Source organism: Panthera onca, chromosome B3 (genome assembly GCF_046562875.1).
Source record: "Panthera onca isolate mPanOnc1 chromosome B3, mPanOnc1 haplotype 2, whole genome shotgun sequence".
Classification (NCBI taxonomy): Eukaryota; Metazoa; Chordata; class Mammalia; order Carnivora; family Felidae; genus Panthera; species Panthera onca.
In genome coordinates, this window is record NC_138344.1 from 52,335,293 (window position 1) to 52,347,326 (window position 12,034).

A 12,034-nucleotide genomic window follows, 5' to 3' on the forward strand; every position below is an offset into this window, starting at 1 on the left:
CCACACTCAGCATGGAGCCTGACACAGGGCTCGATCCCATGACCGTGGGATCATGACCTGAGCCGAAATCAAGTCAGACACTCAACTGACTGAGCCACCCAGGCGCTCCTGAATGGGAATAATATAATTTACTCCAATGGCTTCTGTGCCCAGTAGACTGTATGACCTCACAATAGAACTTTGGTAAGATTTGTTCCCTTTCCCTCTTTCTTTTCTTCCTCCCTAAGTCAGACTGTTGCTTTCTTAAGAAATGGGAAATATTTTTTACTATTTACATTAAATTGGTTTTTGAGAAATACATTTGCCGTATTATACAGATGTGGCTACTGAGGTTCTTTATGAATTTGTCAGAGTGAATCACCCAGAACCAATCAGGGGAAAAACCCAGAATTTGCATTTGGAGCTAAGGGATCTCTCTACCATTGTTTAATGACCAAGCCACACCATTTATCCCATACTATCATGACCCACGCTGCTTCAGTTCCAGGTCACTAACCTTGGGATCTAGGTCATCAAGAACATTTTCCAACTGTTTCAGTTCCTCTTCTGAGAGTTTGCCAAGAAGCTCATCTTCATCGATGTTCTTGTATTTCTCCAGCTCTTTTTGAAAAGGGAGTGCCATGGTTTCTTATATGCCCTTCTCATGGGTCATGAACATTTAAACAGACCAGCTTCCCAGGACTTCAGAATACTACAAATAAGAAAGAGACACTGTTATTTTATTCCATGAACTGGACTTATTGACAGGAGACAGGGCTCTGCTATCTGCCAACGGAGTCTTTATTGGACAAATAATTCAAAGAAAAGGTAATATCACCTCCCTCCGCAGAGCAACCGGACAGCTTACAAAGGGTTTTCATATGCATTCTTTCACTTATTTAGATCTTTCCAAGCAGTCCAGAAAGGAATCCTGGACAGATATTAATATCCCATTTTACAGATGAAGATTCTGAGGCAAAGGTGGCTAAGTGCCTTGCTCGAGGCTCCAGAGCTGGCATGTGCCAGGCGTCCTGGTTCCCAGTGGAGTAGAGAGCCTTTCTACCACACTACTCTGCCTCCTCCAGCTTTCCATAGAAAACAGTGAAAAACAATGCACGAATTGTAAAGCTGTTGTAAGAAGCATACTTGTGTCTTTTCAGGGAGAGAGTGATGTGAGGAATACAAAATGGGGCTCATTCAGGAAAGAGTCTGGAATGTCCGTGTGAGAAAGCATTGTTCATTAACTCCCTGCAATTCATCTAAGTAAGATTCTAAAATCCTGACTACATACTCTCTCCATGTTTCTCTTTTCTTCTTCCCTCCTCTTCTGTTCTCTTTCTAGTCCCACAGTCCCATTTCCTTTTTTTTTTTTTTTAAGTAGGCTTCACTTCCAGTGCAGAGCCCAACATGGGCTTGAACTCACAACCCTGAGATCAAGAACTAAGCTGAAATCAAGAGTCTGATGCTTAACTGACTGAGCCACCCAGCAGCCCCTAGTCCCATTTCCTTTTTGTTTCCTTAGTCATGCTCCCTATCTCGTTATACCTCTAGTCCATTCTCCTTCCAACCCACTCTTTTATACCACCTCACTCCTAAACTTTCACTCAAAATAAAATTTTACTCAATCCCGTCTTTCCTGCAGAGGATTTTTCATCTCTCCTCTAGAAAGATAATATTGCATTTAGGAAATAGCAAGGTACTTACTTAGCTGATTGTGTTTCTCCTTAGGCAGTATTAACCTCAATCAGATCTTTCAAGGCAATTAATATTTGCTGTATGCCTACCATTTGTCAGGCACGGGTCTAGAAAGCAGCAACACAAAGATAAACAAGATGTGATCCTTCAAGAAGATCACAGCTCAGTGAGACACCCGCATAGAGATAACACCACTTGATAAGTGTTGTAACAGAAGGATTAAATAGGTTTAAAAACACAAGAGGGAGGCACCTGGGTGGTTTAGTCGGTTGAACATCTGACTTTGGTTCAGGTCATGATCTTGCAGCTCGTGAGTTGGAGCCCCATGTTGGGCTCTGTAATGCCAGCACAGAGCCCAGAGCCTGCTTTGGATTCTGTGTCTCCATCTCTCTCTGCTCCTCCCCTGCTCACTCTCTCTTTCTCTTTCTCTCAAAAATAAATAAACATTAAAAAAAAAATTAAAAACACAAGAGGAAGTAATCATCAGGTAAGAGAAGTGGAGAGTTGAGGGGAAACTGTGAAAAAGGGGTTGCATTTGAGCCCTGAAGAAAAAGACCATAGATGGGTGTGGGTGGGGAAGGATTATTCCAGAGAAAAGAGCAGCATAAACAAAGGCACAAAGATAAGAAGGTAGGTGGTATGTTGGTGAAGGGTTGATGTGCTATGGGGAGAGGAAGGAAATAAAGGCAAGACAGGGACACTTGGGCAGGGCCTTCCCTACGAGTCTTGCCAAGGACGTTGGGCTTTATTCTGTCGGAGATGGGGAGCCACCACACATTTTTATTTTTATTATTTTTTTTTATTTAAAAAATGTTTATATTTGAGAGAGAGAGAGAGAGAGAACATGAGGGGGTAGGGGCAGAAGGAGAGGGGGTGAGAGAATACCAAGCAGGCTCTGCACTGTCAGCATGGTGCACTCAGGGCTCAAACTCACGGACCGTGAAATCATAACCTGAGCCAAAATCAAGAGTTGGATGCTCAACTGACTGAGCCACCCAGGCACCCCTCCACCACAAATTTTTAAAGTAAAGGAATGATCTGAGAAGTGCTGTTTTTTTATAGAAAGTAATTCAAAAGGTAAGAATGAAGAATGGGTTGGCATGGGAAGAGACTGGGTGAAAGTGAGCCACTAAAGGGCTATTAGAATGTTGCTCCCCTCTCTTATTAATTCAACTGCTCACCACATTCAAGTTTGTGGTTTTCTACTTGGGTGTCTTTTCCATATACAACATAACTCTCTCATTAGCCAGATTTTTTTTTTTTTTTTTTTTTTTTTTTTTTTTTTTTGAGAGAAAGAGAGAGCACGGGAGAGCACAGGCACTGTGCCAGTAGGGGCAGAGGGAGAGGGAGAGAGACAGAATCTTAAGCGGGTTCCACGCCCAATGCAGAGACCAATGTGGGGCTTGATCTCATGACTCTGAAATTAAGAGTCAGACACTTAACCGACTGAGCCACCCAGACGTCCCTAGCCAGACTTCTTTTAAGCTTCCATTGCTATAGTCCAGTGAAACAAACAAACAAAACCCTCCCGCAAAAACTATCCCACTAAAGTCAGAGAACAATTGGATCATATGCACTTTGTTCTGGTCTCTGCAACCGCTTATTTATCATGTGACACTGGGCATAGATCTAAATCTGCCAGGGCCTTAACCATCAAATGAACTGGTTGAACAATCCTACTTAAAGTTACACAGTTTTCCACATTTAACATTCTGAAATTGAGATGTGTTTTACAATGGATGATCCTACAATTACTGTTGGCCCAGCAGCAGTCAAGATGTACTTGACATTGCCTACGAATGCATAAATATCAAAAGCACCAGCTTCAAAACTAGAAGAATGGGTGTCAGGGATTTGGAAAAAAAAATCCGCAGGGCTTTAAAAAATAGTACACCACTCTTTTTAAATCTAATGGAGAAGGAGTGAGAGAGGTGGTGACTCAGGCATGTTTAGCAACCCTCCCAAAGGAAGGCCCAGGTTAAGCTAGCTCTACATAATTACAGAGCAGGGTTAAGGACCCAGCATTAATGCCTTTTAGTTCTTTTATAGGTTTTTTAAAAAATTACCACTCTTGGGGCGCCTGGGTGGCTCAGTCGGTTAAGCGTCCGACTTCAGCTCAGGTCACGATCTCGAGGTCCGTGAGTTCGAGCCCCGCGTCACGGGGCTCTGGGCTCTGGGCTGATGGCTCTGGGCTCTGGGCTGATGGCTCAGAGCCTGGAGCCTGTTTTGGATTCTGTGTCTCCCTCTCTCTCTGCCCCTCCCCCGTTCATGCTCTGTCTCTGTCTGTCTCAAAAATAAATAAACATTAAAAAATTAAAAAAAAAATTACCACTCTTTTTTTTTTTTAAGTTTATTTATCCATCCTGAGAGAATGCATAAGTGGGGGAGGGGCAGAGAGCGAGGGGAAGAAAGAGAGAATCTCAAGCAGGTTCCACACTGACAGCTGCTCAGAGCCCAATGTGGGGATCGAACTCACAAACCGTGAGGTCATAACCTGAGCCGCAGTAGGCTGCTTAGCTGCCTGAGCGCCCCAAAACAATTACTACTCTAAATGGCACAGAGGAGATACTGTGTGGAAAAAAACCAGACATTAATGGCTGAATCAAAAAGTGGCCCAAAGGTTGAACTCTAAAGGTGAAGAACTTTTAAGAATACTAACCAATTCGTTTCACTTGCACTTTCCCTTTTTATGCCCAGGGTGATCTATAACTTAAAAAATGTATTCATAGAAGCTTTATTTCAAACCAAAAGCTGTAAATAAACTGAATGATCATTCGTAGGTCAATGCATAAACAAATCATGGTATATCTACATAATGGAATCTATCAGAAGTAAAAAGGAATGAACTACTGAAACACACTAGAACGTGGAGGAACATCAAAATAATTATGCTGAATGAAAGAAGCCAGACCCAAAAGAATGCATATGGTATGACTCCACTTACTAAAATGCTAGAGAGTGTAAACTAATCTATATGACAGAAAACTAAATTAATAGCTGCTTGGGAATGGAAGAGAGAGAGGTAGCAAGGGGCAGAGGAGAGGATCCGGAAGGGGTATGAGGAAAATTTTGAGCTATACATATGTTTGTTCACTACCTTGATTGTGGTGATGGTTTCACAGGTGCATGCATGTTAAAACTTAGCAAACTGCACACTTTAAATATATGCAATTTGTTATATGTAAATTAAAAGATGTCAAAAAAGTCTATGTGTAAGTCTAAAGCTGCTCTTTCAATAAAGCCAAAATTATACTTTTAAGAAAATGCATCATATTTTAATTGACAGCATTTTTTCCCTTAGTGGTACACAAAATATTGATGTTTTACAGTCAGTGGTATCTTAGAGCTGATAAGATTCTATTTGTTTCTATTCCAGGATTCTACAACTATCCTCCCAATTTCACATCTTCCTGTGAAACTGACTTGCTCTCCTGATTTTCTAGATCATACCATTAATCTATCAGTCATTCACATTAAAAACTTGGACCACCCTCAGATTCTTCCCCGCCTTTTTTTAATGTTTATTTACGAGAGAGAGAGAGAGAGAGAGGGAGGGAGAGAGAGAGGGAGGGAGGGAGGGGAGGGGAGGGGCAGAGAGAGGGGGAGACACAGAATCTGAAGCAGGCTCCAGGTTCTGAGCTGTCAGCACAGAGCCCGACACAGGGCTCAAACTCACAAACCGTGAGATCATGACCGGAGCCAAAGTCAGACACTTAACTGACTGAGCCACCCAGGCGCCTGTCTCCCCCTTCTTTTCATGTCCACTTGGTTAGCATCTCCTGTAGACTCTTACTGCAACAGAACTTTTCACACCACACTTTCCTATCACTCTTGTTTTGGACCTTTGTCCTTTGGGCCTGGATTACTCTAATCACATCTTGAAAGGTTTCTGTTCTTCCTTCTAAGCCACCAGCACACCACAATCAGATCATCTTTCTTCACACTGCTAACAAGCCACTTCTCTGGGCAAGGACTTAACAATGGCCCCCTCTTGTCTACAGAATGAAAATTCAGACGGTCTAGCATCCAAAACTCCCATAATTTGGCTTCATATGCACTTTCTGTTTTCTGTCTTCATTACTTTCTCCAGGGAGTTACTCTACTCCAGCCAAAAAGGCTTATTTGCTCTCTGTGATAGGCAGAATAATGACACCCTACAGATGTCCAGATGCTAATCCTCAGGACCAAGAATATGTTACTTTACATGGCAAAAGGGACCATGTGGGTTAAATCAAGGATCTTAAAATAGGGAGATTATCCTGGATTATCTGGGTGAGCCCAATGTAATCACAGGGGCTCTTAAAAGATGGAAAAGGAAAGCAGAAGAGCCAGAGAAGACATGATGATAGAAGCAGAGGGTCAGAGTGATGCTGGCTTTGAAGAGAGAGGAAGGGGGTGAAAGCCAAGAAATGTGACTGCCCTCTAGGAGCTGGGAAAGGCAAGGAAATGGATTATTTTCTAGAGCTTTCAGAAAAGAGTGCAGACCTGCTGACACCTTGATGTTAGCCCAGCGAAACCTGTTTTGGATTTCCAACCTCCAAAACTGTAACATACTAAATTCTTGTTGTTTTAAGCCACTGAATTTGTGACAGCAGCAATAGGAAGCTAATACACTTTCTTACCCACACATTTCCATTTTTCAAGATAATTGTTTGAGTATCTTGTTTGCCCCTCCACATCCACTCTCCACCTTGCTCTGTGCCCCAGGAATATAATGTATTTACTGCGTGAATGGGCTCTCTTGCTCTCTGGTTTATGTTTGGCCAACAGGAGGCTCTACAAAGAAACCAGAGAGCAGGGAACAAGGAGGTTGGTCCAGAAGGTCCTCTCTATACACAGCTGCTCTCTCATCCAGCTGACTTCAGGCCTGGGAGTGGTGAAGGGTCCCTGTTGTGACTAGTGCCAGATTTCTGTCTTACTGAATTCCCTAAACCCACTCTGCGTCTTTGTAAATAGCCTCTTTATTAAAACTTCTTCAAACTGTTCATTTGAGTGTGTCCTCTGTTTCTTGTTGAAACCTTGGCTGATACAGTAATATTCCTTGGAATGCCCTGCTCTATGCTCATGGCCTATCCATGTGCTCTGCTTTTGAGACCTGGCTCAAATCCCAGCTCTGCAGGACCACAGAATGTCAGAGCTGCCTGAAGCCTTAAAGAGCATCCAGTCCAGCAACATAGATGGTTTTTCTCCTACTTCCCTGGTCACTCCGTCTTGGTCTCTTTTGGCAATTCCTTTTCCTCCATCTTAACTACTAGCATATTCAGGTCCTGTTTTAGAACTTCTCTCCTACGAATCTCCCTGAGGGAACTCAACACCTCCAAAGTTTTAACTATAATCCATATCTTAAAGACCCCCAAATCCATATATTTGTCCTAGACTTTGTTCCTGAGGCCTAGGTCCAAATATTTCCAACTGCCAAGCCAACATCTTTCCTTGGCTGTCTCAAGCACCTCTGAGTACTCTCATCATTTGTCCTACCAAACAGCTTCTCCTCCTCTAGAATTTCCAGTTGGTGCCAAGAAACTAGGGAGCCATCTTTGACACTTTCTTTTTCTTGTCTTCTCCCCACCCATCCATCACCAAACCCTGTCCTTACCTGAACATGTTAGAATCCACCTATTTCACTTGTCTGCCCTGCCACATCCAGTCTTAACCCTTTGATCCTTTCTCCATACAAATGATATTTTTAAAAAACTCTGCCTTATTGCTTAAAATTCTCCAATGGCTTCCCACTGCCTTGTGAATAAGGATCAAATTCAGAGTCTGGCCTCTGTCATCCTCATCAGCCTCATCCTGCACTGCACTCCCCATCCCCTCCTGGCTCCAGCCTCCTGGACTACCTCCAATTCCTGGATCATGCCTTATGTTGCTCCCTCTGCTCAGAGCACTAGTTACCCCACCCCACTCTCAGTTAAATGCTGTCTTGTTCATCTTCTCGCCTCATGTAAGCTTCAATTTCTCCAGAAGGCCTTGTTCAGACACCAAGACAAGGTCGGGGTCACTTCCCTCTCCCATGGCATACACCCTTGATCACAGCTCTCCTTGACTTCATTACCACTGCTTGTTTTACCTCTGTCTTCCTTGCTAATCTCTGTGAGGGTGGGAACTATACCAGTTTTGTTCAGTGTTATAATCCTGGCTCTCAACACAAGTCTTGACCCAGAGTAGGCATCCAACAAATGCAAATGAAGGAAGTGAGCTCAGAGAGGTGAAGTGACCCACTGGTCCAGAGTTCATTCCACTGCATGCCTCTACTCAGTGCCATGGAACTTTCTGAGACCACCTAAGACCACTGGAATCACTCCTCTTCCTAAATTCACACTATGTCACCAATTTGGTATTCATCCCTTGCTCTCTCATTATCTTTTCATGTTTGTCACATATATGGTTTTCTCTCCAACTCTTACCACAAACTCCCAGAGGACAGGGACAACATCATAATTCTTTATATTCTTAGGCTTCTCAAGCTCAGGTTTGTATATTCATTTAACAAATAAGTACTGAACGCTAACCTTTTTCAGATACCGCTGGGACAAGAGCACTGAACAAAACAAATGATATCCTGTGCTCCAACCAAGCTCACAGTTTGGCAGGGCAAGATATGTTAATTAATTAGCTACAGTAACGTGTTAATACAATAGAATGGTACCCTTAAAACAAACCGCATACACTGCATTTAATGAAGGGGTATCAAAGCCAGAAGAGAGAAAAAATAGTGCATCCTCCTGGAGCACAACTTTGACTTAAAGATCTGGGGGGAAAGCTAGTTACTATCATTTAATAAAACACATAGGCATACTGCGGAGAAGAATGCAGGATTCACAGAATTGTAAAAGGCAAGTTGCAGATCTCTGGCTCATGAATGGCTGGCCTGCTTCAGCTCTGGCCTGGGCCCCACAAAGGCTCACATCTGGTCACTCCTCCCGTTGGCGATGCCACAGTGGAAAGTCTGCAAAGCGCTGCTTCAGCCTCCCCTCCGACACAGCGTCTGTCCCATGGCAAGCACTCCACGTGCAACAAGATAACGAATGTACACGCTGGAATGAAGCGAGTGCCAAGCAAGGCTTCCCAGAGTCCAGGTGGGCACGCACACCAAGTCAGTTAGGAAAACGGAAAACGGAGGAAGGACTAGAGCTGAAGGACAAATGACCTGGGTCTCCCAATCACTCTTCTATTACCCAAAGACACAAGCCCTGGGGAGGAAAACAAGGAGTGTGGCTTTCTTTGCTTCTTTGTCCACTACCTTATTTGTACAACAGCGGTATGAGAGGAAAAGCAGATACCACACCAAGCGCCCAGCCTCTGGCCCTGCCTACACACAAAGACTTGGAGCCAAAGCCAAAACAAGCAGTCCGATTTATTAAACCCCGTCCAAACCAAAGGCGAATTTTTACAAAAGACTACACAAAAAAATACTCTCAAAAACACAGTGAAAAGTTTTTAAATGGGCAAAACTGTGCCGTTAAGTTACTTTGGAGTATACATCTCTAGGAAGGCTCATAGAAAGGACAGATGCCGCACTGGGAGAGGAGGGGGCCAGGGAGGGGGCTGGAGAAGGGGGACTCAGGCTTCAACTATACTGGTGATGATTTATTCCCAAGTAGGGGTGGGGAAGTGAGAAGTTGCTATTCTTTATTATAAATCTTCAATATTTCATAATAGTTTAAAAATAACCAGTGAACCAACATGCACAAGGGTCAAATCTACATTTTCTGACAGTAAATTAGAACAAAATCGGCCTATCAATGTATCTTCCAACAAGACATGAGTTATTCCTATATATTTAATTCCTTTCTAGCTGTAGGCAAATGCAAAAATGTGTACAAAACACATAGTCTGTGGGCACCTGGGTGGCTCAGTCAGTTAAGTGTCCGACTTCAGCTTGGGTCATAATCTCACAGTTTGTGGGTTGACGCCCCTCGTCTGGGCTCTGTGCTGACAGCTTAGAGCTTGGAGCCTGCTTCGGATTCTGTGTCTCCCTCTCTCTGCCCCTTGCCCACTCACGCTCTATCTCTGTCTCTCTCTCAAAAATAAATATTTTTCTTTAAAAAAAGCAATAACCACATAGCTTGTGTTTTAAAATCTAGCTATTTGAAGATGGCCCAGTCATGTCTATTTCTCTTTTCCTTCTTTTTCTTTCTTTCTTTTCTTTCTTTCTTAACAAGCAAATGGCTCCTGTCATATTCTGGGAAATACTTTCAGGGGATGAAGGACAGAGAATGCGGTAGGATGCGGAGGAATTTCAGGCAAAAAATAGACAAGGCAATTGAAGGGAACAAGCTGAAAGGGGAATGAGAAACAGATCTCACCAGACTGAAGACTTTGTCTCTGAGACTACGTGTTGTTAACTTCCCAAACTTGTCACACAAAATTTCCCATAGCTCAAATTGTGCTTGAAAACAGTCTCCTTTTAAGACCATGTGCCTACCGGTGAGCTACCCCCCTCCAGGTTCATAAGTCTTAAAGCAAGGGCCTTGGAGTCAACCAGCCCTGGGTGTGATGGCTACAGGTCTGTGTGCAAGAGAAGCTTTTCCAAGCCTCTGTTCTTTCCTCTGCAAGACAGGCAAAGAATAGTACTTATTTCAGAAGGTGGAGGTGACACTTAATAGGATAATGTGCGTAGCAGGCACGGTGCCTAGCACATGCAAGCCCTCAGTCAAAGCCATTTCATTTTTGCCCTTGGTCTGGGAATAGTCTTTTATTTGGGGTATTTGTTCCCTTTGTTATCTTTGTCAGGATCTGTTAAATATAGAGAGGCAGCAGCTTCTAAGAGTTCCAGGTCAGCGTTGCCAGGTGTAGCAAGCCACCATGTATAGCCTGGCCAAAGAAGGAGATAGGTTTCCACATGGGCAGACAGCGGCCAAGAAGCTTCCTGGCTGGGGCAGAAGCTCTTTAACATGGAAGTTTTAGACTCTTTGCCACACTGCTACCTGGTTTGTAATTCTCTTGGCAGGTCCTGCTTCCTGCTGCTGCCTTATCCCTTTGGCCCGATTCTGTTTTCTAAGGAGCTTCTATTTCCTGACTTCTTGCACTGCACTTGGTTATATGTGCCTTTTTAGTTTTTAACTGCCTATTGGTTCTGGCCATATTCCCTTGCCTTGCCTTCAGGAATTAATGGCTTCTCACTTCCTGACTGACACTATGGGTTCTCTACTTTCTGTCTTTTGATTCACATGCCCTCCCAGCTTCTGCCTGCTTATGTAGTCTTTGACCTATTTTGTCTCTTACTCTGGCATCTGTATTCCAGCTAGGTTTTGATCAATGTTTTGTTATGACTTATAGGTACTATGTGCACCTCGACTCGTGACTGCTTATTAATATGATATGCAAAATAATTAGCAAAAGGTATGGAATGAGCACTGCCCAGTCAGAATGGTTGTCATTTCTAAATATCAGGGATGGCTGTCCCTGTACATACTGGCTGAACAGCAGCCCAGCTTACTAGACTCTAGACGCCTTCAACTGTCCTGATGAGAGGCCTCTCAGGGCCGGTGCCTCATATTTGCTCCCTACTCAACTCCAGGCTTGGCACAGCTGGCCTTGTACCCTGTTTCATGAGCTCCTATTACCCACCGTCCTAGAGCTGACCTTCTCATTAGCACTCTACCCAGCTTTCAATAGGGGAAACCTGGCAACCTACTTAAAGACATGGGGTAGCCTTGAGGCCAGAACAGGAGGGCAAAACATAAACGTAGAAGTATGTATATTCCAGGTATAGCAAAAGTATCTTTGCAGCAAAAGGCTCTGTATAAAATTGTGTTGTTTCTTAAGAGTTAATTCTGTTTTCCTGCATGGACGACAGGAAGTCTCTTCTGCACATGCCTTCTATGAGACTCTTTGAACCACTCACTTATGGTCTATAAGAAACAATTTGGTTGTATGTAATTTACCAATAAAGGGAATGAGAGGAAACCCTCTCATTTGACAGAACAACTTCTGTTCTATCAAAAGTCTGGATCTGTTCTTTCCTCAACACTCCCCTAACTCAAAATAAAAACAACCCCTGGAACTTCCTTCTATACGGACACAAATCTTGAATGTAGAGAGGAAAGAACGGTGCTTTCAGGATGGTTCTTGAGTAGGGCTAGCATTTCAAAGGTTTGGGAATTATCAATACTTTGAGGTTGGAGTTAGGGGATGTAGTATCATCAGAATAAATGATTGATAGGAACCAAGAAAAACCAAAAAAGGGGACTTCCCCTGAGCCTATGCACACCTCCAACAGGATTTTAATCTTGGAAACTCAAAGCCACGGATTCACTGCGGCTAGGTATCACTAACCGCACAGTTCCCCACAATCCTTTCTCTTTATTGACTTTCTAATTTTATTAATCTCTCCCACTTTTTTAATTTAAAAAGT

The 12,034-nt window shown here is 43.3% G+C and overlaps 1 protein-coding gene across 4 annotated transcripts in view; it reads right to left on the reverse strand.

The window, feature by feature from the left end:
* The window catches only part of TMOD2 (tropomodulin 2), a 72,589-nt gene that overhangs the window by 39,044 nt on the left and 21,511 nt on the right, over positions 1-12,034 (reverse strand). For 3 of the 4 annotated variants that reach the window (XM_060618518.3, XM_060618521.3, XM_060618517.3), the window contains one exon: positions 497-691. In XM_060618518.3, coding sequence (XP_060474501.3) covers positions 497-622 — 126 coding nt within the window. In that variant the 5' untranslated portion in view covers positions 623-691. Of the gene's footprint in view, positions 1-496; positions 692-1,683; positions 1,782-12,034 lie in introns of all 4 variants that reach the window. The other variant, XM_060618520.3, reaches the window with a different exon arrangement.